The following is a 27552-nucleotide window of genomic DNA, read 5'->3' on the forward strand; positions in this document are numbered from 1 at the left end:
AAATAATTGTTTATAGGAAGGGGAGTTAGGGATTGGAATAACTTACCAAGGGAGATGTTCAATAAATTTCCAATTTGTTTGTAATCATTCAAGAAAAGGCTAGGAAAACAACAGATAGGGAATCTGCCAACTGTGTGACTGCCCTAAATGCAGATCAGTAGTGACTGATTGATTGTTCATCGATTCTCTTCTCACTTAGATAAGCTTCACCACTTTTCTTCCATCTCTTAGCTACGGACCTCTTCCAGTTTTCTTACTTTCGTTTAAGTTTTACATTTATTCACAATCAAACCACTGATTGTACCATCACAAGAAAAGTAACTCGCTCCTCAGACATGTGGCTTAACCCCTACTCTTTACAGCCGATTCCCAACGACCTCAGATTTCTGTGTGTAATTCGACAGACAAGGAATTATCCGACAACCTCAAGCAGTTCACAGGATTGCTAAGAGATAGTAGCACTGTGCAAAAACTCGAGAAAATCAGTTTCTGAATTTATGTGGGATAGCCCCTTCTCGAGTGTGGAGGCGGACATTATCAAGTCCACACAAATGTACAAGAAATATGGAAGTTCAGCTCAACGAAAATGCAGGAAGCTATGTTTGAGTAGGGTTGCGCGTATCATACCGTATTTGAAGGTCTGAAGTGTTAACATCATACAGGGCGCCGTTTATCCCCATATTTAAACAATTCACTTCTGCTATGGTTAAAATTCTATTTACAATAGCATTTACCTATCCTGCATATTCTAATCTAGAGATTGTGCTCTATGCTCAACGCGTGCAGTAGGCAGGTGAGCCCAAGCACGAGACACAGAGGCGTCTGGTTTATGTCAACACAACAATTAACGAAACCCTGCATTCTTTCCTTTTCAAATGCTTTCACCAGAAACTGTCAAATCTGGCATCATGTGTTCTGCTGTGGTGGAGTTCTTATAATGTGCGATTAAGGATGGATTATTGAAAAAGGCTAAAAAACTGCAGAAAAATACAGGTTTTAAACTTTTCATCTAGAAAATTAAACCGCAAAGTATGGTAGTGAAGTTTGTGCCTACAATGTAATTCATCATGCAGTTTTGAAAGTAGGACATGGAAGATCCAGTGGTTCAAACAAGGAGAGTGTCCAACAAGTGAGTCCTCTTTCCCCACTGTTCTTCATTTCACTCATGGGTACTGTTATAAAGGAACTCAAAGGAATAGATAAGGAAGATCTTTAATGCATTTCCTTTGCTGACGATGTTGCCGTTTGAGAAGAAACAGAGAGATGTTCCGAGGAGATTGTATCTTTGGAACACCAAGTTTTTTTTTGCTTTATATCTTATGGCGACGATGGGATAGGAAAGGCCTAGGAAAGGGAAGGAAGTGGCCATAGCCTTAAGGTATATACCCAACATCTGCCTGGTGTGAAAATGGGAAACCACGGAAAACCACCTTCAAGGCTGCCGACAGTGGTGTTCGAATCCACTATCTCCCGGATGCAAGCTCATAGCTGTGCGCCCCTAGCCACACGGCCAACTCGCTTGGTCCACCAAGTTTAGAGAACATAAGTTAACTGTGAACAAGAGTAAAACAGTGGTAATGAAAGTTAGTAGGACAAATACACCTTGCACCCTCACCGTCGAGGGAGAGAAGATTGAATACCTTAAAATATCTGGGGAGTACAACATCAAATGATAGAAGTGTGGAACAGGGTGCAAGAAGGATCCAACTTCTTCCATCAAGTACGGGACAAGGGAGTTCCTCTGAGGGCTAAACAGACCCCGTTTAAGACTTATCTCCTGCCGATCATGACGTATAGTCTGGAGAGTTGAGAGAAGAAAGTCGACTGCAAGCTTGTGAAATGAAGTTCCTTAGATCAGCTATACGCAATGACAAGATACGAAGAGACCTCGAGGTCACCCCGACCACATAAGAAAGGCTGAAGTGGCTACGACACGTTAAGCGGATGCAGGCGAAGTATTTTGAGAAGATCGTTCCAGGACGAAGGCCAACTGGATGCTGTAGACAAAGGTGGCTACATCAGATAACACAGGAGAGACATGGGATCGTAATAAATGGAGGCACATCCTACCTGGCTTGCTGGAAGGAATCAATGATGATACAAAGTAATTACAATATTTCGGTGTTATGTCGTGTCTGAGAGGCTTGTCCTCAAGTTGAAAGACTAACACACTGTTGAAGCAGACACTGACTCCTCTAAACATTGCACTGCCTGTTTAGAAAAGTAGACGAGCAAAGATACGTGGCAATACAATACAAGTTGTGCCTCTCTGCGCCACGAACGTTTCAAGCCAAATCAAGTACAAGAAAAATTAGCTCAACATCAGAGGAAAAATTCTTTTTTTATCATAAGCATTTGATACTAACATACAATAAAATATGAAATGGACATTTTTTTGTGTGTAATATCTCTAAACATTAACCCGTAGTTAGGCACGGTTAATTCCGTAACATTACTGGTTGCACGTTGGGTTGTTTTGTTTCAGTTGCTGGCTACATCGTATACATGGTGAAAAAGGATCGATTACAAACAGTTTCAAACAATGTCACGACTTCATCTTTCTCTTACAATTGATATCGCCCTCTCCTGCGTGCGCACTAAACTAGAACATGATAAATTAGTTGTGCAGTAAATTTGTCCATAAAGTCTTATTATCCTTTCCTAAACCAATGTCCCGTCCCAATGTAAGCATCCTCGTCATAAAATTAATTTTCAGTGTCCATTTTATGATCACATTTTTGCAAAATATCTTCTTCCCCCAGCCTTATATGCAGTAATTTGGTCTTTATCAAGTATCCCTCGTTAAGAGTTCAGAAAATCGAGCAAATCTGCCAACTATAAATGTATAACTTGGAATTTGAGAATGAAAACATATCATTGCTACCAAACTCTCACCTTCCTTACAAGGCGCGCCACAGTCTTAAGGACGAACCATCATTTCACTCGAGAACAAAGCAATAAATAATACTGACCATAATTTATAGTTTGACAGAAGCTACAACGGGAAACAGCACTGTAGGAGTGTTATAACGCGCAACACACTTACCTTGGCAATGGAGATCGTCTGCTGCTCCATGACCTCGTGGATGGCGGTACGGTCCGAGTCGGCCATCTTGTCGAACTCGTCGATGCAGCAGATGCCTTTGTCGGCCAGCACGAGGGCGCCTCCCTCCAACATCATCTCTCCGGTGAGGGGGTCCTTCATGACGGCCGCGGTCAGACCCACGCCAGACGATCCTCGCCCCGTGGTGTACTGACTGCGGGGGGCCAGCCGGTCTATGTAGGACAGGAGCTGAGACTTGGCCACTCCGGGGTCTCCCATCAGACAGATGTTGATGTTACCTGTTCAGTATCACGGCATATTTAAGCTCTTGCACAACCAAGAAACAATAGCGTACTTGCCAACTTTTACAAATAAAAAAATAGGAAGATTCTTTTCAATTCTTGGATTTCCATTGTGCTATGGTCTAGGGGTAAAAAAAAAGACAAGATAAAAGGCATTCATATCCAGAGATACAATGAGAATTGAGCATTATAAATAAAATCTTAAACTAAGAAAACAAAAATGGTTACAAGAAAATTTAATAAACACGGAACAAAATACATAATAGTTTTTTTTAATCTAAGAATTTCATTTTTTGCCCGTATTGAACTGAGAACGTAAGATAGGTAACTTAAAGGGTCCACCTTTTCAATACAAATAAATGTTGAAATGTTTATTTACAACATATTTTTACCGGGAACTAGTTTCGACGCTATTTAGCGTCATGTTCAGCCAAAATGTGAGAAATAGGGATAGGCGTATACATGCAGACATGTACATTACACAAAATGTTACAGCATTAAATAAGAGATACATGCAGACATGTACATTACACAAAATGTTACAGCATTAAATAAGAGTAAAAGAGACATGAAATAGTGAATTACGAGGTCAGAAATTGTCAGTCGACAAAATGGTCCATGAAGGGTGATTCAAAACTGTATAAACACGAGTTAGGACTCAAAAATACGATCACCTAAAAACATATAAACCACAACAAAACCACGTGGAAGTTCGAGATGAACTTGGCAATGGAGATTCAAAGTTTTCAGACATTTTTCCATTGAATGTCGCCTGCCGCGAATGTTTCCTTTATCAGACTGTAAAATGAACAGAAATTCAATATTATAGCTATCTCTTACACTTGGAGTTAACGTTTGTTATGTTTTGCGGCCACAATGTGAAGAGAATACAGCAGAAACTGTTGCCGACACAACTCTCTGAAATACATTAAAGTCATTAAAAATTATGAAGCAAGAATGAACACAAATGCACTGAAATACACTAAACAACCACATACAATAAGATCAATATGTCTCAATTATTAGTATAAGATATTGACAGGGAAAAAGCACAGAACTGCAAAAAACTGCGGCCTGCTACTCCAACAAAACTACGCACAGAAATGATGTTAACAGTGTGCGAACCACACAATAACAAGTAATAATAATAACAAACTCATTCTATCATACTGGTTAACCGAGTTGCCAGCGTGCTAAAACTCTCACTTTTTCCAGCTGTAGAGCACACACGCTGCTGTATGAGCGGGAAACACAGTACACTCGCCAAATAAAACATAAAACAAATGAGGTTGCGTGAATTACATAAGAATATCGACTGCACGTACACACCTCTGATTTTCATCCCATCTGGACGGCGATCCACTCCGCCCACAAGAAGAAGAAGTAAAGCCTTTTTGACATCCTCATGGCCGTAGATCTCGGGAGCTAAGCTGCCCGCCAGCTTGCTGTAGAAGTCCTCCTCTGCCAACTGTTGAATCTCCGCATCCGTCAGGTCTGCATCCGTCATCTCGTCATCTTCCGTCTTGTTGAGGAGTACAACTCGCTGAAAACAGAGACTTCCTGACAGAAACTATACGTGCGGTGAACTCCCCGAAGCACACGTTGCTATGTATCACACTGAACCACACACACAGTATATTGTTTATCTCTGAAATATGTATACCGTATTTACTCGTATATTAGATCCCTTTATTCCCCACTTTTACAGCCAAAAATAGTAAACGGAGGTCCAATAACATCAGAATTTTGTGCAGTGAAAACCTGACTTTCCAGGCTATAAAGAGCTATAAATTGTACGTGTAAACGTTCTATTCTAAACGTAAAGAAGACAATAAAGGGTCAACACGACTTTTAGGCCTACGGTACATACAAAAGTCCGTTTTAGATACTCATCACGTCATTCGTAACATCTCATTAATTCGTCTGGTGAGGCCGACGTCAGAAAGGCCATACGGCCGTAAAAACTCTCTACGAGGATTTGTCTCACTTCATACTCGACCCCGTAGAAAAAAGGGATAAGAGTATCGTGTTATCATATAATTAAATATTGATACAAAAGAACTTAATGGCCAGTCATTTGTCTCCATCAGTCGAGCAGTAGGCCTTACCACACAGTAAACTGCTTTCATTTGAATTATCGCCTTGTGCCGCTAACTTCCCTGCCTTGCTACCGGCAATTCAAGTGACATCATATTCACTGCCATCTTGCCAGTCGCGTCAGCCATGCTTCATTCTTTTTGAGCCATTCACTGCAACCAAGAGCATACAAGGTCCCGTCTTTTGGAACCTTAAAAAAAAATGTTATTCCCGACTACAGAGTCTAAACGGTGTGAATCTATTCCCAAATGGTTTCTGGTATTCCCAGTTGGTGTATATGCAGAAGAAGCCACTCCTTCAGAATAAAACTGAGCTGTACAAGGCACGCCAAACGATCAGCTGTTAACCAGCGCATGTTACGAGTTGTACTTCCGAGTGTAATACATAGTAACTGGAAACATTCTTTTGATAACTGCCGCTGTTGAAACACAGACCCTTATTTTTAAGTATATTTCATGCTTGTTCTCTAGATTTATCACATCAGGTTTTGAGTAAACAGCTGTCCATCAGATAAGACAGAGCACTCTACTACCACAAACAGTAGCAGTCGTATGGGATTACATAAGAGTGAGAATATATTGCACATCTGATATTAATACAGGCTATTTCAATAACCAGTGTAAGTTGTGGGAACGCAGACAGGAAAATGGGGGTCATCTTACTCAACTGGACACATTTAACGTCGCCACTCTGGGCAGCACACTCACGTGAGCCTCCAGGTACGTCTCCGACAGCAGTCCCTGAGCGATCTGACGGAAGCCCGTCTTGGTGAGCGGCAGGAACACGCCCGTGACGGAGATGTGGTCCCCGGGAAGGGCTTGGCGAGTCGTCTCCCCGCGGCAGAAGATGGTGAGGGAGCGAGGAATGTGGCCCACAGGTACTTGGTCGCTCTGTAGGGGCAGAGAACACACATTAGCAGCTTAAGACCCTCAAGCATTCTTCTACGTTTATCACAAAAGTAGAGCATAGTCAGATGTAAATGTAGGTGACAGGAAACATGGAACAGAAAAGTAGCAAAATGCTGTATCCTCTTTCCTATACACAGACCTCCACAAATTAAACAGAACAAGGATTCTCTTTTTTAAATTTATATAGCTGTGTTACATATATACGTAGGCAAGTCACTAAGTACCTGCAATTGTCTTTAGGTAGGCTCCACCAGCCGCTAGATGGCACTGTTGTCTACATCTGTGTTAGATTTCAGCATTATCAGATCAGTACAGCTTGCGCTGTTGCGATCTAAAGACAGCTGCACCACTCTCTTTGCACCAACGAAGAACAGCGGTTTGTAATCCGTTTTTTGTGGCCCAAGGGTGTACCACGAGCCGAAATTCAGCACAATATAGAGACAATCAGCGAAGTGTTTAACAGGAGCGTGAAGGATGAGGAAATATATCTGGGTCCATCTGCAGCCGCAACTGATGCCAATACTGAACAAGTGCGTGATATGATCCTGAATAACAGACAACTGACATCCTAACAAGGTTTTACTGTACGATACAGAACATGAGGTTTGTTTGCAATTCACTGGCAAGGAGTCTGTCTTGGGTCAGAACATTACACAAGTAGTTCTTTACAAGTTTGAGTTTTGAAAATAATCGCAGAACGTACAAAATGTATCATGCAGCCACATTTACTTATGTCGCTGAGACCTGGACAAGAGAAGAGTAGAATTCAAGCCAGCAAAATTAAATACCTAACAAGTAAGATAGGAAGGACAAACTGAGAAACGACGTTGAAATAGAAAACCTGAACACAGAGTTGATAGAGTTGGTACGGACATGTAAATAGGTTGTAGGAGGAAAGAATATCAAAACAGGCGATGGAGAGCAAGAAGAAGAGACCTGGACTGGATAAGGAAAAGGAGGTCATGATCACAAACAGCGATTGCTTTTCTTGAAATCATTCAGTCTCTGCTAACCTTAAACTTACGGTAGTGATTACAATTTTAAGGCGAACTACAACTGGGCAACCATCCACTAACACAGGGACAGAAAATAAAACAATCCAACACTTTGAAAAAGTAAGGCATCAGTCAAAGAAAGACAAGGCTGTGAATATAATATAGATAAGAAAAGGTTCCACCTTATCAAGACCAATTTTATTTATATAAGATTAATTTACAGGACCGGTTTCGACTTTTTGAACAGTCATTAATTAATTAATTAAGGCCGTGAATGACGAGACTTTGTAGGATTTGCAACCTTATACCGTTAGAGTCTAAAAGAAGGAGAGTTGACCAAGGGAGGTCGGACAGCATAGACGAAAGTGAGGAGCCTGGCACAAGCGGAAGCAAAGACACAACTCAGTTAATGGTCCCGTGGTCGCCAACCCTCGCTCCCGAAGATAATTTTGATGAGTGTGCGCGCCATGTGCCGTGCCATAATGCTGGTCGCATCCGAGTACGTATTTGACCAGTAAACAACCTCTTGGGAGTAAGAATTTTTTTTTTTTTGCTGGTGGCTTTACGTCATACTGACACAGATAGGTCTTATGGCGACGATGCGACAGGAAAGAGCTAGGACCGGGAAGGAAGCGGCCGTGGCCTTTTTTCAATAAATTACAATAAACATAGGAAAAAGACATTTTGGATCGAGAAAACATAGTTGTTTCAAAACTTTTTTAATGTATCACCTTCACTACTATCTCTATTTAGTTCATCTATAATATCACCTGTGTCCAGAAACTTCATAGCATCACCTGTAATTTACAAAAGAAGAAACCTTCACAGTTATATACACGAAAACCTAAAATATTTATAGCTGCGAAGAGCACAAACAACTGTTCACATTGGCGGCAATCTTGACACTCCTGTAACCGGTAGGCTAACTCTTACACTGTAGGGAGTATACGCATTTGACAGACTGCCACCATACAGAACTAGGATATGTACAGCGACACTATTTGAATAACTGAAAAAGTTCTAAAAAATACCTCCAGGTGTCACATTACGTCAGTAAGCAATTAAATCCTTAGTACTAGCCTGAAACGACAAATGCCGTGCAAACTCTACTGAGTGTCCTCAGGTGCAATCGCCAACAGGTTGATCACCTCTTATGACAGGCAGGAGATACCGTGGGTGTTATTGTACCGCTCACTGAGGCACTGATCCGATGTGTTGTAGCCGTTTCACTATGCCACGGGAAAGTACCTTCTTATTATTATTTATAAGTTTCATTTTCCATATTGATTGGATTCACTGTACAGACAAGAAATGTGTTCCACCTATCAATGGCCATCATCAGCTAGTACACAATATCACAAAGATGTTAGATCATCCAGATGTCTAATGGGGATGAAAATAAAATATATTGTAGTAGTGTTTTGTCTATGTGATAAAAGTGGTATTGAGTGTACATTGGACACATTGAGTACATTAAACATATTAAAATACACAAGGCACAATATAAAACGCCAAATATTGGCTTTAGTTAGGCCTATGCCGTATTTTCTTGCGGCTGCACAATTATTCTACATTTCCGAGTGTTTAATAAACATTAACGTAAAATTGGCATCATAATATCGACTAGAACCCGTTGAAAATTTGCCGGCAATAGCTTTTCCACGTATCTTTACAATACGACTATCCATCACGAAAATATTCCTGCTGTCTATAAACCTTCATTTTGCAAAGCGTCAAGTACAATAGACGCGTTATGACTGCCACAGAGTAGCCATGGTTTTTCTAAGAATTTGAAGGGTCGCTTTTTTTGATACCATTCTGCAGATTTGAGAAAACCAGGCAGTGGAGAAAACACACAGGCACTGCACAACCGGTTGTCGCGGCTAGCGATGTGTAGTAAAGAGGCGGTCGTTTATTGTCAACAAGGTCTGTGCGCGTGTGAAAAGCAGCAGCGTGGTTATCGCGGTAGTTGTCAGTGGTATCCATTAACTTACTGTTAGGCCGCGAATGCATGAGATTCTGAGAGAAAAAAGTCTTGTATTCGGAAAAAAAAAAAATATCACTCCAGAGATTTCTGTGGCAAACGTCTCAGCTTTCTTCTTCAAACAGCGTCACCTAACCTAACCGTATATGTAGCCTATCATGAAAACGTATTTGAAACGCATGTAGAGAAATAACCTCGCAAAAAATTTACATGTAAATAGCCGTAACTAGACGCGAGAAGATATGAAATATTCTCTGAAATCAATGATGTACTCTGCCATATCCTGAGGTGCATCACATTCTTCCATAATTTCCGTATATAACATTAAAATTAAGATATCTTTTACCTCAGTCTTTATTTTTAACGAGTTAACAACTGCCATCGGCCACGTTATTTACACATTTATTACGAAAACCTGTTATCCTCTTTCATTTCTAATTTTCTTTAGAGAACAGCAGTCGATGGATATTACTAATCAACTCCAACATCGCCTTTGAAAGTCAGAGAGAGAGGCTCGAAAATGCACAAAGTGAGAAAACTATACCGTACCGAAGATGATCAATCGCATTTTGTTGCAAACGTTTCAGTTTTCTTATTCAAACAGCGTCACGTATCCTAACTTAACCACACTATACGTATGATGAAAACACACTTCAAGCGCAAGTAGAGAAATTATAACTTTCTCGCTATAAATTTTCATAATAGTCTTTCCATAATTTAACCAGACACGACGAAATATAAACTAACCTCTGAAATCAATTAAGCACTCTGCCATATCTCGAGGTGTATCCCATTCTTACTTAATTGCAGTATTAAGCCTCAAAATTAAGCGATCGTTTAGTCAGCCTTAATTTTTAACGAGTTAACAACCGTTATCGGACATATTATTTACGCATTTATTACGAAAATATGTTCTCTTTCATTTCGAATTTTCTTTACAGAACAGCTGTGGACAGGTATTACTAATCGACTCCGACATCGCCTTCGAATGCCGACGAGAGAAATCGCTAGTGCACATAGCGAGGAGACGATGCCGAAGGTAATCGATCGCATGCAATATTATTGCTGGGGTGCATAAATATCGGAAACGAAAAAAATCGCGCGCGCTTAATCGCTCGTAATAAAGGATGAGCCAGTGATAGGGTTCTCGCTGTAACCGAAGGACGATACACAGTTTAATATAGGAATTTTGAAGGGACAGAAAAAAGTCGTCGCTATAACGGAGTTCTCGTTATATGCCGTACTCGCTATATCGGACTTCTACTGAATTTGTTTCGCTCTGTTTCTTTCATCTACGTACAAATCCCTGTCTGCCTCGGCCCTTGTTTGGAGCCATTTCTGATAAGCCTTCTTTTTACGTTTACAAGCTGCTCTCACTTCATCATTCCACCAAGATGTTCGCCTTTTCCCATCTTTACACACAGTTGTTCCTACGCATTCCCTTGCTGTTTCTACTACAGCATCCCTGTATGCCACCCATTCTCTTTCTATATCCTGAACCTGCTTACTGTACACTGTTCGAAACTTCTCACTAATCATATCCATGTACTTCTAATTTCCTCGTCCTGGAGATTTTCTACCCTTATTCTTTTGCAGACAGGTTTCATTTTCTCTACCCTAGGCCTAGAAATACTTAGTTCGCTACAGATCAGATAGTGGTCTGTATCATCGAAAAATCCCCGGAAAACTCGTACATTCCTAACAGATTTCCTGAATTCAAAGTCGGTTAAGATATAGTCTATTATGGATCCGGTACCCCTAGCCTCCCACGTGTAGCGGTGAATAGCCTTTTGCTTGAAGAATGTATTCGTAACAGCTAAACCCATACTAGCACAGAAGTCCAGCAAACGCTTCCCATTCCCATTAGCTTCCATATCTTCCCCACATTTACCAATCACCCTTTCGTATCCTTCAGTTCCCAACTCTCGCATTGAAATCGCCCATTAGCACTATTCTATCCTTGCTGTTGACCCTGACCACGATGTCACTCAATGCTTCATAAAACTTGTCAACTTCATCCTCATCTGCACCCTCACATGGTGAATACACTGAGATAATTCTCGTCCTAATTCCTCCAACTGACAAATCTACCCACATCATTAGCTCATTTACATGCATAACAGAAACTATGTTGCGTGCAATGGTATTCCTGATAAAGAGCCCTACCCCAGACTCTGCCCTTCCCTTTCTAACACCCGTCAAGTACACTTTATAATCTCCTATATCTTCCTCCTTATCTCCCCTTACCCGAATATCACTTACTCCTAGCACATCCAAATTCATCCTCTTTGCTAACTCAGCCAGTTCCACTTTCTTTCTTCCATAAGCCCCATTAATATTGATAGCACCCCATTGAATTCCATTTCATTCGCCAAGTTGTTTCCAAGGAGTCCCTCACCTGTCAAATGGGAGTGGGACTCCGCTAATCCCATAGGTCCGAGGCTTGCTTAAAATGTTGAGAGCTCAGTAAATTCATGAAGCAGGATGCTACCCTTCTTGTACATATTCCAAGTGAGGATCTCTCCTCTAACGGGTTATGGACCACCGGTGAATTGTACAGTCCTAGCCGCCTGAGCACAAGGAGGACCACGACTCAGTATGTCCGAGATGCCCACTCCCATTCCATAGTAACTGGTATCCCGACTCTCAGGACCACTTACTAGGCCACTCAGCCGTTGCCCATGGTTCACGAACTAGGACATGACTACAGTAACCCACACCATGAACCATAGGTATGTAAAAGACGGGCACAAAAGATAAAGCTCTAAAAAGTAGTCTTATTCAGAGAGGACTGTAGTTTAGCCATTTAACTTCCACTCTTTTTCCAAGAAATCTCTAGGTCAGCAACCGCTAACACAATGTGTTTTGTTCTGACCATATTCTATGTTTCATATGAGAATTAGTTTATTTCTAAACCAACAACATATGGAGAATTTTATAAAGACTACTGAGGAGGAATATAAAGAAAGACAACACTTACATGTTCCTGCATCTTCAGCTCCTGGAACTTAACAAACTTGGAGCCTCTGGTCTGCAGGTAGAGTCGTCCACCAGACTTGTTGACACGACAGTCTTCACTGGGACACAGCACGAGGGGCATGAAGCTCAGCGCTGCCACCTGTAGAACAGAGCAAAACCAAAGCTTCACCACAGTACACCATATGATCTCGGAGGTAGGGAACTAACAAGTCAAACACAATGACAGCTGAGTGTTGAACAATCTCCACACTGATGCCTGTCTCATTGATCCGAACGAGTTAATTTCATCATAAGGATGGACATAAACACTCCTGGTTTCTTCCTGACCGTGTCAGTAAATCTACCAACACAAAGCTGACTTATTTGAGCACCAGACTGAGCCAGGATCGAATTTTCCAAATTGGGCTCGGCGCTCTACCGTTCCCTGAATGTGATTAACAATTTTTAAAACTCAATTGTCTATTGTAAATCTTTGGGAATGACATAAGTTGTTAAACAATGAATTGTAACAGTTCAGTATTTTTATTTGCAAGATATTTGATACGTGGTACGATGTAATTTGAAGTCTGCAGAACAGTTTGTCGCTCATTAAGAAAATGCTATTTGGTTTACGTCGCACCGACACAGATATGTCTTACGGCGACGATGGGATAGGAAAGGCCTTTGAATTGGAAGGAAGCGGCCGTGGCCTTAATTAAGGTACAGCCCCAGCATTTGCCTGGTGTGAAAATGGGAAACCACGGAAAACCATCTTCAGGGCTGCCGACAATGGGGTTCGAACCCACTATCTCCCGATTACTGGATACTGGTCGCACTTAAGCGACTGCAGCTATCGAGCTTGGTCATTAAGAAAATGTAATGGTGTTCTTGAAATATGTACAATAGTTTAAATGATTTGTATTATATAATTTTTTGTTAGTACAGAGCACATGTAATAATACACAACTCGAACTCAGTTAAACGAGAATGAGTTAGTTTAATGGTGCAAATATTGATTTAATATGGACAATTTCTCCTTTGACATGAATGTTATTACCATTTTCAATAATAATCTAGGCCACATTATGTAAGCAATAGAAGAAAAAGTAATGTTAAGTACGAACGTTTGAATGTATAGAAAACCTCTCATAAAGGACACACTGGACATTTCGGCAAATTAAAACACGTTCCACAAAAACGCAATTGTCGCCCGAAGAAGTTTCCCCTTCAACATTTTTAATCATTTTAAACACCATAGTCAATTCTTAAACTGTAATCACTTTTTTTTTAATTTAACAGTATCCAACTTGGATTATATTTTATACAATTTCAACTCTAAGTGTGTTCATCTGGACCAGTGAAGTTTTTGGTTGGCGTACCCCCGAAGTACGAGTATATTCCGATTATACTAGAAATGACAAATGATTGTTGCTGGAAGCCACATAATATATTAAAAGAGTTTACTGGACCGATTTGCTTCATGTCTGTTTTATTCTATCCTGAGACATTGAGTGAGCACTCCAACTCCCAGTGGTATCCTCATTACTAACTGTGAAGCGAGATCCTCTGATCGTGGAAGATGCTAGGTGACGTTCCCCAGCTTCTAATGGAAGAACGTTCCTAAGAACTTAAGATGTTGCACAGAGCAAACCGTCTACGTATGCACAGGCCTTCTGTACGACCATTACAGGGACAAACACGGGTAGTGGCCAATTGTTGCACTATCTAGGGAAAGCACAGAGAAGGAAGTGTTATGAAATGAATCGGTTATTTCGAAAAGGAGAGGTGTTATAAGGAATGCTGAGGAGCAGCACAGACACTTGAGGTTCTGAACTTTCTACTGTCTCTCTGCCTGCAATATGATCCACTTCTTTGACTACCTCATAAATGACGGCTTCTTTTTATGAATTGATGTTACAAGCTTTACTTTATTATCAATACTCTGGAAGGACTGTCAGTTTTTGGGTGTCCATGTTTTATTTTCACCTAGTGTTTAGCAGTGCTACACTTGAGTGATCAACATTTGTTAATATCTTCACTTTCATAACTTGTTTATATTCTTCATCCTATTATTACTAAGGGTCTACATGCACTACATCTTTGTTCATACGACCTGTTTCAGCTGATGATGTCCATAGACACCGAAACCGGTACTGTATAATAAATGTTGTCATTGAAAACAGGTGGATCAATCAAATTTCCCTCTATTGTATGTTATCTCCAGATAATGTTGAATGGCCTGCAATAACATCACATAAAAGTAAATACAAAATAAACAGCCACAGCCTCAAGTGTCGGGTGTGCCGCACTTTATCCGATACTCACGGGCTGGTAGGTCTCGGCTCCGCACTGGTCGCAGCTGTAGGTGGCGACGCACATCAGAGGCTTCACCTCCGTACAGCGCGTCACGATCCCTCTCACCGTCACCAGGTGGCCGATGTGTTCCGCTTTCACGTCTCTGATAGGGACGGGCTTGCTCAGCGACAGGTCCTTGAAGTACACCTCGCTGTGGACAACACAACAAACAAGGTCAACAGGGGTCTCTGACCTGAGTGCACATTCTACATAAATATCAGGTGGCATTGTCATTGACCTGTTGCAACATTGCTAATTCTTTTATTGCTTTGAAACCACGGTTTCTTGACTCTCGTTTATCTCCCCTAGGAAGTATTCAGAAGGCAGACAATTTTGGTAGTGACACGTGTCTAATCTATCAACTTGTTAACGCTTTGTCTGGAACCATGAACTATCTTAATTTCCAGGACGAATATTATTTCTTAAAATTATTTTACACTAACCTTGTATAAAATGTTTACGAGGAGAGGTGAACAGTTCAGTCAACCAGCCTGCATACACTTTCAAGCGCAAAGACAACACAATTTAATAATATGAAGTCCCAAAAATGTGTAGAAGTTGAAGACAAGTCGTTTAATTGAAGTGAGATGCCAGCTCCTCAAGATCAGCGCAACATAGGCCTAATCTTCAAGAAATAACATGATATGCATATGTGTTTTCCATTTGTTTCCAATATTGTGCTTATTACCATTTTTCTCTTCACAATTGCTTTTTTACATCAACTGTTCCACATCTCTTAAGAATCTACAAGATGCTATTAACATTGATACATACATAAATTACATTAAATTGGGTCAACATTTAAAAGCACAATGCCGGACATTGTGTGTGTTCTGCTACTCTTCAGGGGATTGTGCCGTGCTTCATATAAGTCACTGATCTTCAACTTTTTTTTGGATTTTATGATTTAAAATCACGCAGTCTTCCTCTTCAACTGCTTTTGAAAGACATCCTTTAATTTCTTGTTTTCCTATGTGTTCTTGTATTTTTAATCGGCTGATGATGACCCAGACTGGTGGTTGAAACCGGTACCACATTAAATCTAATAAGAGTGTAACACTACATTTCTTATTCACTTGTATTGAATAGGTTGAACCATTTTATTTCCTATTAAAAGCATGTGGTATGGCGAACAAGACCCATGCGTTCGAGGCTAATTTTTCACATCTTCTTTCAGAAACCTACAACTTAGTCCATAATAAATGTTTCTTCACAATTCTTTTTTCAAAATCTTGGGAAAACAACCTTTTTTCTTATGAGATGTAAACGGAGGCAGTTTGAACAAACTTAATATTTTAAAATAAACAATATTTTATATACACACTAATTTTTTTTTAAATGTTGAAATGAAATATCTGTAGCTTCTAAGCTAAGCAAAATGTATCTATGGCAAATGTATTATTTACGTTCCATTCTTCAATTTCCGTCATTTTTTTTGAGTTTGGATTGTAATTAATTAACAAAAAAATATCGTTATTGTCAACTTGATCTGAAGGCTGAAAAACCCCAGCATAGCAGTAAGAACAAATTGTTTGCCTACACTTTGTAGATACAAAGCCAGAAACTCTGAATAACACTAACACACTGAAACTGACCCAATAATGTTTTAAACATTTTTCAGTTGTTTTCCACACTTACAAAAGCTTGTTTACAAATACAATTCACAATGCACACACCATGGCATCTTTCTTGGCATTTGGTACACAGTTCTTCAGCTGGTCCTGTAACGGTTAATAATAATAATAATAATAATAATAATAATAATAATAATAATAATAATAATAATAATAATAATAATAATAATGATGATGATAATGATGATAATAATAATATCATCATCATCGTATGAGGTGAGGCGGGAAGTAACCTAGTGCACTCTTCTCAGTTTTATAGTTTGTTTCCTTATTTACGGTATCTCCTTTCTAAGTCAATAATTATTTTGAGTGTTTTCTGTTTCGAGTGATGCAGCCATGGCTTCTGTAAACGTACGACAAGTTGCGAATTGTAGGCAGAACTGGACAAGAACTCTGACGATGACTTCTTAGATAATTTATCAGATTTCTGGAAAGGAGATACCGTAAATAAGAAAAACGATAAAACTGAGAAAAGTGCACTAGGTTACTTACCGCCACACGGAGTTTATGTTGAAAGAGCAACAGCAGACTGCACATGCAGCTCGGCAATAAGGTTAACATGAGCTGGCACTCTGCATTAGGTGTGCTGTACTGTACTTGTTGGTGTTTATTTCGTGGTTTGACTCTCATACTCAATCAAAACAGCCCCAAATGATCTTGAAGATCATGTGTTAAAATGTTTGGCCTACGGATATCTTGTTATTCCATTGACGAAATATCGACAGCTGGTCCTATAAGGGTTAAATAGGGATTCAGCAAGACGTCCCACAAAATGGTGTTTCCTCCTGCCGAACCCTAGAACAGCGTAGCTGCCGTGCTTGTTATGTCCGAGTGTGCACGGCAGGGCAGTCACTGGGCATCGCTTCCTACCCTCCCCTATGTATGTATTTATTTACAATGCTTGATAAAGCTAAAGGTTCCACCTATTCAATACATTATCATAATGGTCTGTTTAGAACATCACATATTTATTTAACTTATTGTAAAATACATCCTTGGAACTGGTTTTGGCAATCCATTATGCCATCATCAGCCATTGAAAGTTTAATAGCAAGGAATATTCAAAAAAGTAAAAATATGCTGTAGAATCAGTACAGAATGTATGCTTGTCATACTTTTAACAGCAAGTCATATTCTACATGAAAAACATTAAAAATGGCTAGATAACATTGACCCATTGTATTATACAAGTAACATGTCTTTTTTAAAAATACAGTATTATTTGGTGCATCTAAAATTGTTTTTAGGTGATTGAAAAAGTAAAATTTGGTGTAGTTTATGTACTGGAAGTTCATACAAAATCGATAAATGATTTTACAAAACATCTGGCATTTTAAAGCACAGTTTTTTGGTTCCTCATGATATGCGACTTATACTGTTTGATATTATATACAGGTTCTTTTCTTAAAAAATTGTTGACAAATTAGTCTATGTTTGAGTAGCAGATTGCTGATATGTTTAATCTTATTTTAGTATTTGCACCTTGCTTAGTAGTATTTTCAGGGTAAATAACTGTATGGCTGAGGCCGAAACTATGGTTGAGATCTTGAATATTATTTTATATGCCAGGTAGAAGTGGGCAGTAATTAGTATTAATCTCGAACCAGCACGGACCAAAAAAGGATATTGTAAATTGAGTATGAGTTATTGAGAATGAAAAGCGGTACTATAGGAAAGAATAGAGGATATGAATGTATGTGACTACTCTTTTTCGTGTCCACGAACTGAAGAGGGTGGCTAACGCAGAGATTGACGAATCCCTTGTGCTCCAAGCAGTCGTAAGCCTTCCAGCAATCTGAGACGATAATACTGCCTGGCAGTATCCAATCCTTTATGAATGCCAGCAGTCTCCTTGCCCATTTTCTCTAAAGGTAAAAAAAGTTTTTGTGGTTCTCTCTCTCTCTCTCTCTCTCTCTCTCCACTGCCCACCCTCTATGGTGTTTTCTCTTACCAAATTTGCTTTCATCAATTTCAACAATAATACCAGGCCTGACTATTTCCTTTTTACTAGCCTCCATCCAAGTTACACAAACCTCTCAACAGAAGTTGGACCAATCAACGCTAATTTTATTACAAAAACCCAACTCGACCTTCAGTTGAATGGGCCACACGACAGCATTTCAAACAACTTCAAATTTGAACCTCCGAAGGAAGTATTTTTTCATCCACTTAGAAACCAACAACACCCGACACCCCCTTCAACTCCATGACACGCAAAGGTCATACTACAACCATTCTTATTTGTGTACAATTTAACGCCACACCACATTTCACACACTCTGTTATTTGAAAGCAAGTCGTAATGTTGATACAACTGCACTAAATCATTCCGTCTCAATCACGTACAAAACCTTGTATTAATAACATATCCACATGCGCTGCCACACTCCCTTCAGGAGCTCTTCATCTATGGCCGTGGCGCATACTATCCACAAGGCAAGAAAAAAGGTAATAAGGTCATTTAGAGCTTATCTTGGTTCCTAACTACAGAGGTTGGCAGCCTTGCGCATCGCTAGCGATAAGCATGTATATGTTTGTGATACACGTTGCGACCCATGGTACTAATGTTGCATGGCAAGGGATGTAGTAGGTAAGGAATCTCTTACAACATCAAACCAAGTGCTGCACTTACAATCTCCTCATGAGCTCTGGAGGATACTTGTTGTGTGGGTCCCTGTGCTCACCAGGCTGTCTCAGTCGCTGCTCCAGAGCCGTGCGGTGCTCGATGTAGACGTCCAGAGCGTCCTTGGCCACCACCTGTCACAAACAACGAGCTGTTAGCACATGATCCAGGTAGAACCATTATCGGTCACTTCAAGCGTCCGATAAGACTTTACCTTATCTTAAAACAATTAAGTTTATTAAAATGGTCAACCTATTCAATACAATACATTCTTGGAAGACCTAAGAAACAAAACCGACAAAATCAAGAAAGTCACAGACAAGAGAATGAAGTACTGGGCTGACAGGAAACTGAAAAATTCTTTGTATAAAGTTGGCTAGAGTGGTCCAATGAAGACCATACAATGTAAATAATAATAACAATACATTCTTAAGAATGTTTACAACTTATACATGACACTCAAATTGGGACATGTTCCGCCCTAGTTGTGGGCATCTTCAGCCTAAAAATCAAAAATCCTCCTCAAAATCAAATGTTATTGGGATCCTGATTCTCAAATTGAACCAACTTAATACCTAAAATAGTATGAGTTAAAAATAAAATGTCTGTCTCATTACTGACAGATGAACAATTATTTAATGGAGTTCTTGAAGCAGTCTTTAAATGAATTCATTAAAATATCATGTTGGCACCTATTAAAATGACTAAGAGGATCTAGACCGGGGCAGATACAATGCTTTGAGCACTTTAGAATTATCGTTGATTTAACTATCTTTATTATCTCAAATTCTCCAAACCATTACAGTGTATAAATTATGTCGCCAGACAATTATAGATCATTTTTAAATAAGCATGAACCAAGTGTTTGGCTCAGTGTAACTCACAGTTATTTCGATTTCACAATGTGTTAAAAGTGCCTTTTGTAAAGAAGACTTCACTTAGAAAGAATAGGACTACGATTTTAGAAACATCAAACATATCCTTTTGAATACTATTGATAGAGGTTATCAGACACCAAACATTTTAATTAACATCCAGACGACTTATCTTAAATCTCTGTATACATGTCCTAATGTGTTAATGTATCATTATTTGTTAACCTCATGATAATTTTAATAGCTGCCAACATCAGACATTTTAATGAATTAATTTTAAGACTGTTCAAGAACTCCACTAAACATCTGTTCACCTGTCAGTAATAAGACCGACACATTGTATTTTTAACTCGTACTATTTTAGCTTTTTTTTTTTTTTTTTCTATTTGCTTTACGTTGCACTGACACGTCTTCGGCGACGATTGGATAGGAAAGGTCTAGGAATGGGAAGGAAGTGGCCTTAAGGTACAGCTCCAGCATTTGCCTGGTGTGAAAATGGGAAACCATGGAAAACCATCTTCAGGGCTGCCGACAGTGGGGTTCGAACCCGCTATCTCCCGATTACTGGATACTGGCCGCACTTCAGCGACTGCAGTTATCGAGCGCGGTATTAAGATGGTTCAATTTGAGAATATCGGGATCCCGATAACATTTGATTTTGAGGAGGAAAATTAGGCTGAAGATACCCACAACTAGGGCGGAACATGTCCCAATTTGAGTGTCATGTGTGAGTTGTTAACATTCTTAAGAATGTATTGTACTGAATAGGTTGACCATTTTAATAAACTAATAATATACCATTTTCAACACGGACCACCACTTTACCTGTCGGACAAGTCTTGACCATGTTAGCTGTACTTTTGGTGACATACAACTTAAATTTAATCCAGATAATACAAAAATGTGAAGAAATTCTTCAAGACTTAATAGGCTAAGTTACTGACACAAAAAAATGACAGCGGATGGACGAAAATCGACCAAGATCCGTTCTGACAAGACTCGTAATTCATGGCTTGCATCATAAAATATGTCTTAACAGGAAGTTTACTGAGCGAGATTGTACATTATGTGACATACCATATAAATGTATGTAGCAAGCGGAAAAGATCGATATTCGACTAGAGAAAAGAGTAATCATGCATAGTATGTCACACTTCATATAGGCCTATGTAAAGGTCAGTGGAATCAATGTTGTCCGAGTTCGAAGAGGCACGATTTATAGGTCGGCCGGCGTAAGGCTGCACATGACAGCTACAGAAAATGTTGGTCACACTGCAGTGTTGCTGCCATAACAACAGCCGATTGCACGACACGCAAGATTTTAGAAACATGAGAGAAATGTTTTTAATGTCATCGCGATGATACACGATATAAATGAACTCAGTCGACAACAATCGCGCTTTCAACGCGCCGATTAAGTTTACAATAACATATATCATCACACAAAATGATACGAGATAAATCTACTACGAAGTTCTTATTACTGCGATGTTAGAGAATGCGGAAGAAATCGGCAGACAAGAATCTCACTTTAAATACACCAATAAATGTTCAATAATATAGTTCACCATTGCTAACACAAAACATTCCGAGTAAAATCTACTAAATTTACGAAAATTCAGAAACGTTATTCTTCTTACCTTATTCACATTGGTAGAGACTCTATACCCTCCAGATCACTACCATCGCCTTTGTTGCTGCTGTTGTCTTCTACATCGTCATCGTCGTCGCCCGGGCAGATCATTAACTCCTGACAGCGATGCCATCGCCGAGTTAATTAACGTTGCGACATGGCTAACTTTCTTCCTCCACGAAGCCGCATCCACTAGAGCAACAGTCTTTCCACTTCAGTAATTGTGAAGGATTTGTTACTTGTGTGTATGTACTGTTTTACTTCACTTCATACCAACTGGAAGTGACAGTGGTACGGCGGCAACCTAACAACCTTGTGTCCTACCTCATCGACTACGTATGCCGGTTTGTTTTGTTATACCAGTGCATATGAGGCTAATTTAGTCATGCCCATATGCGCTGGGATATTTCTTGCCTGCAGCAGTTCTTTACAGGCGCTCGAAGTAGTGGTCTTGTCCATTATTACAGAGTGGAAAGGTGCACTGCCCATAACAATGACAGACGGGCCTTTGAACTGTTGCAGGAGCTTCTTTAAACCAATTCAAAAAGCGAACATGGCCCATATCATAAGTTATGAATTTCATTACGGTCCGTATTGACAATTGATCACTATCAATTTTTTGTGAGATAACTGAATTTTTTTGTAACTAGTGCAGTGCAATGTCACTGAAACGACAATATGATGAATCGCAAGGTGATAATCCTTTGTGCTGAGGAGTGCCTCTTAATAGTCAGGCAGGTGAATTAGTGCGGAGAACTCGCGAGTTTTACGAGAGGGAGAGGGAAATCATACGCTTGCAAGGTCGTCCCTGTGTTCCTGCAGATCAAATCTTGGAACGTACAAGTCAAACATTACGGCTTTCAAAGCGGATTATTATTCAGAAAGGTGTTGTCCTTCAGGAACTGAAGGAAAAAAGGACTGGGGAACCTAACAGGAGCAGAAACGGGGCTGATAGTGGGGACTTGTTTTTTAGCACTGCTGGAAACGATTTAAGCCATCTCCTGTAACAGAAATCGATTCTTTCCTGGCTGATGCAATACACAGACAAGTGTAAGATTATTACAGTAGGAAGGAATACCCTATCGTGACAAAATTACTAGTCTCCCGTAAACAGGAAAAGCTTTTCTCCGGGGGTAAAACTTCCTTAAAATTGGTACTGCGAGCTTTTGGTTTCTGATATAGAAAACTGAACAGAAGAAAACTGCTGCTTAAAAAGTCTCACATTGTGATGGCTAGGAGTATTTTTCTAAATAAACTTGGTGGTAAGGATCTCCACGAGGTAATATGGTTGGATGAGACGTGGGTGAATTCTGGGGAGTACATTGCTAAAGCTTGGACTGATGACAGTCCTGAAAGCTCCGGTAATCAACCGACTGGGAAGGGCGCCAGATTAATAATAGCTCACGCAGGTTCATCCAGTGGTTTTGTGGAAGGTGGTCTTCTAATGTTCTGATTGGAAAAACAAAACAGAAACAAACGGTGATTATCACGAAGATATGGACCATGACTATCAAAGGGTAGGAAGGCTCCACCTATTCAATACTAATACTCTGTTGTTCTGTTCAATACTACAACGCGCGAATTACACCTGACCACGTGCTAGTGACGAGAAAAGGGGCAACACTTTAATACGAAAGTCAAGGTAGTTATAGATGGCATCACTATACTAGCCATATTGTCAACAACCAAATGAAAATAGTTCATCTTTATTGTTATGTAGTAGCGCATACCTATCTACGAAATGTCACTGTAAAAGCCGGTCTCCACTGATTAACACTTTGCGGTCTAACTGCGAGCATAGCTCGCAGCGGCCAAAATTACGCTCAGACTGGTCTGCGGGCATAGCCCGTAGTAAGTTTTGACAATTCACTAAAAATCGAGAACGAGCTATGCACACATTCTGGTGGTTACATTGTGTGTTTTCAAGCATTAGTTACGAGAGTATTTAAGCAGATGGCAGTATTATACGTCTAAGTCAGAGAATTTACGATATTTTCGATCAGCATGCACCAGTAGATGTTGTCACTCAGTGAGCTCTAAGACATGGCTTCTCGCTGCAAACATATGCTTGATGAAAGTGATAGTTTTGATATTTTTTATATAAGTTTATGCGCAAATGAACATATTATTGACATATGAATTTGAAAAAACTTCTTACATTTCATTATGACTGGAGTTCGTTTTACGGCCTAGCGCATGTTCCCGCATATTTCATATTTGCGTGAATACGTAAGATTGTCTACATATTAGTAACGTTGCCTGTTTAGAAGACTGTATTTTTTCATTCTCAGAAGTCTTTTGTGGTAAATGGAACATTTTTACATTTGAGTAACTTTTGACAAAATTTATCAATTAAAATAAAATTTCATAAGAGCTCCCATTTTCATTATTGTAATTATTACTATTATTATTTTTATATCGTCCTCTTTAGTGTTTTGTAATTGCAATGCACATTGTATATTAGCAAAATAGGGTAAATATAACAGTATTTCAGAAAACTGTACTTGCTTAGTTATCTGTCAGAACTTGCTTCCATTTGCAAAACATGGTATAATATATAAACTATTTTAAAATCTCAAGTGATAGTTGACAAACAGCATTTTTCAAAACTAGATGCTCAATTAAGCATAAAGAAAAAAGAATCATGCCAATATCTCCTACAGGTACAGAGATATAATGTTTTAAAGATCCTTAAGGGTATAGTGCGCATTGGTATCACCTAAATATCACTATAAAATTTGTCACAAATGGAACATAATAATTACTTTTACACATATCAAGTGAAAAATCCCTGGCAAATTAAGAAATATATGTTTTTTGGAGAATATTAATACGTACTTCACCACTTTACAAGTACATTTGGTGTTGCGCTCACAGTGACACACGTATGTCTTTTGTCTAACACTTTGAACAATTTCGTGTGTGATATCTGTGTTCACTGAAGTTCTTTGCTTTCGTTTCATTCTTCACTTGTCAATGACATCATTTCATGAATTGTATCGCGATATGCAATATTTAATAGGCGAAAAAATGATATGGCCAATGTACATAAGAAAAATTCAGTGGACTAGTGATTTCGTTCGAACAGAAATAAAAATATTTATTGGTCCAGGGATCATGCTATTTTTCTTTTGACCTCCATTTTGCTGTTTGTACTGGCCAAAGATAATGAGAATCTACAGACATAGCCCTTCCATTCCACGGTGCTAGCCCTGGACCTGAATAAAGTAACAAAAGACGGCACCAGCAGCATAGTACGACATAAACCAGTCCTGTCTACAAGCCTTATATATGTTTTCATATTTCTCAAATAACGACGGTATTTCTTAATTTGCCAGGGATTTTTCACTTGATATGTGTATAAGCAATTATTATGTTCCATTTGTGACAAATTTTATAGTGATATTTGGGTGATACCTTTGCGCATCATACCCGATCCTTAAAAATGCCCAGTCCAGAACGTTACTTAGGGATATTAAGGCCCAGACTGGAACGAGTTAACCTTTAACACCAACATGTTAAATTTAACATGTTACAATTATTGACATGTATATTGTGATTGTGTCTTCCAACTGACTTTGCATGTTAACTCAGAATGTTGAGGTTAACACTTTTAACATGTTGGCATGTTTTCCACTCCAAGTGGAAAATGTGTCAAGTCAATTCGTTGTTTGCGAGATGTCGGCACAGATTCGGTAACTTCTGTGCTGTTTCCATTCGAACAGATAGCTTAAACCATGCAAATGACATACTTCTCGTGAAGTAAGATTATAGTTACAACACTCCGCAACACTTATTCTCTTTGTTATAAGCTACAAATACAGTATGCGCACGTGTGTCGTTCTCTCTGCACTATACTAAAATTTATAGCCACCGTGGAATAGGAGTGCTATGTCTGTAGATTCTCATTATCTTTGTCCAGATGACTAGAGCGGCCACTTCAAACAGCAAAATGGAGGTCAACAGAAAAATAGCATGATCCCTGGACCAATAAATCACTAATCCACTGAATTTTCCTTATGTACATTGGCCATACCATTTTGTCGCCTATTAAATATTGCATATCGTGATACAATTCATGAAATGATGTCATTGACAAGTGAAGCAATGAAACGAAAGCAAAGAACTTCAGTGACCACAGATATCACACACGAAATTGTTGAAAGTGTAAGACAAAAGACATACCTGTGTCACTGTGAGCGTAACACCAAATGTACTTGTAAAGTGGTAAAGTACGCATACATAATATACTCCAAAAATGAAATATTTCTTAATTTACCAGAGATTTTTCTCTTGATATGTGTAAAAGCAATATTATGTTCATTTTGTGACAAATTTTATTGTGATATTTGGGTGATACCAATGCGCATCGTACCCCCTGGACCAATATATATCATTTAATGAATGAGTTAGGGCACACAAGATTGAGCAAAATGAAGAAAACGACACCTAATTAATGCTAACAACTTCAGTGAGAAAAGACAAACTAAAGTGTTAGACAAACCAAATGCATACGGAAGTGCTGCGACGTAGCAGGAAAAAAAAAAAAAGTTGTAAGGTATCCATATCATTCTCTGCAAGTAAAATGATTCGTACTATTTCTTAATTTACCGCAGATTTTCGACTTTATTTGTCTTAAAGCAATTATTATGTTCCATTTGGGGGCAAATATTAGTGACATTTCGTAGATAGGTATGCACTACGTAACCCATCTTTATTTAGCAGCTCGCTTAAAAACATTACATTTTTTCAAAAGTTGATGTTTTTGTAAGTATATAAAAGGTTATACGCACAAAATTAAATACGAACTAATATGTATAAAATCCATAACTGTTTCTGACATAAAAAGCAGTGTATTGGTCGTTCTGATTGACAAGTGACGTTCTTCAATTATTTTTTGTAGTAGTTCCAACATGAACTATAACTGTCAAGTGCAACCTTGAACCGGCCCACCTACAAGAACAAACTGAAGTACACTACCCTGGAACAAGGCATGAAATTGCACTGTACTCTTATCGTAAACACCTCGGCTCTTCTCCAGTGACTCCATCTAAAATGCTTGCCTACCAATTTCCAGAAGAAGAAATTTACCTGACAATTTCCACAGTAGAGTCATATGATACTGAAAGCACCACCAGAGATCTTTAAAATGCCAACACCAGAAGCACAAGGGTCAACTAGATCTTTGATTTCCTTTCAAAAACACACTACATTAGCTGGGACACCCACTCTACTGCTACACCTGAACCACCGAAGTAGTCAGATCCGTAGCAAATACTGCTCATTATGCCCAGCGACATATTGCAGTTTGACTGCTTGGCTTTCACATCGGTTGGCCTCGCAAGACTGGAAAACTCCAATCTAGCCCTAAGTTCAGGACTTGGAAGAGCTAGGGAACCAAATCCACAGTCTTTGGTAAGAGGCAATTATTTTTTTTTAATTTTTATTTTTTTTGCTAGGGGCTTTACGTCGCACCGACACAGATAGGTCTTATGGCGACGATGGGATAGGAAAGGCCTAGGAGTTGGAAGGAAGCGGCCGTGGCCTTAATTAAGGTACAGCCCCAGCATTTGCCTGGTGTGAAAATGGGAAACCACGGAAAACCATCTTCAGGGCTGCCGATAGTGGGATTCGAACCTACTATCTCTCGGATGCAAGCTCACAGCCACACGCCTCTACGCGCACGGCCAACTCGCCCGGTAGAGGCAATTATTAAACAGTTACAAGTCTGCAAAGAAAATCATTCCAATCCTCCCTTACGTAAAAAGTCAAATTACCTCTTTCTGTTTATAAACAGGAAGTAATTCGGCGACAACGTCTGCAAACAGGGTCGTGTACCGTCTGGTGTTCTTCACTATAGAGTCCACTAAGTCAGGCTCAAAGTCGCGCACATCATCCAGATCGATGGTTAGGGCAATCTGCAAAGGAAGAACAAAAATGAGCACACAATAAACCATTCAAATAGAGAAGAAAAAGACGAGTATACACATGCAAACAAACCTGTTCACGATGGGCTATATTAGTTAACTGATGAGCATATTTAAACTCCTTCCGCCCTTCGCCATCAACGCTCGAAAATTCCATAAGAAACTGCTTTATTTTTTCTGAAAAACATAAAATATTTTATTATATCAACTGATCAGAA

The 27552-nt window shown here is 39.4% G+C and overlaps 1 protein-coding gene across 1 annotated transcript in view; it reads right to left on the minus strand.

Moving 5' to 3' along the window:
* Nucleotides 1-27552, minus strand: part of Mcm7 (minichromosome maintenance 7) — a 55674-nt gene that overhangs the window by 27911 nt on the left and 211 nt on the right. The window contains exons 2-9 of the mRNA XM_067158528.2: nucleotides 27408-27511; nucleotides 27185-27325; nucleotides 18909-19033; nucleotides 14613-14793; nucleotides 12310-12447; nucleotides 6150-6332; nucleotides 4675-4888; nucleotides 3047-3342 (exon numbers count right to left, since the gene is read on the minus strand). Of these exons, the coding sequence (XP_067014629.2) occupies nucleotides 3047-3342; nucleotides 4675-4888; nucleotides 6150-6332; nucleotides 12310-12447; nucleotides 14613-14793; nucleotides 18909-19033; nucleotides 27185-27325; nucleotides 27408-27511 (1382 nt within the window). The remainder of the gene's footprint in view (nucleotides 1-3046; nucleotides 3343-4674; nucleotides 4889-6149; nucleotides 6333-12309; nucleotides 12448-14612; nucleotides 14794-18908; nucleotides 19034-27184; nucleotides 27326-27407; nucleotides 27512-27552) is intronic.

This window comes from Anabrus simplex, chromosome 14, assembly GCF_040414725.1.
Source record: "Anabrus simplex isolate iqAnaSimp1 chromosome 14, ASM4041472v1, whole genome shotgun sequence".
NCBI lineage: Eukaryota > Metazoa > Arthropoda > Insecta > Orthoptera > Tettigoniidae > Anabrus > Anabrus simplex.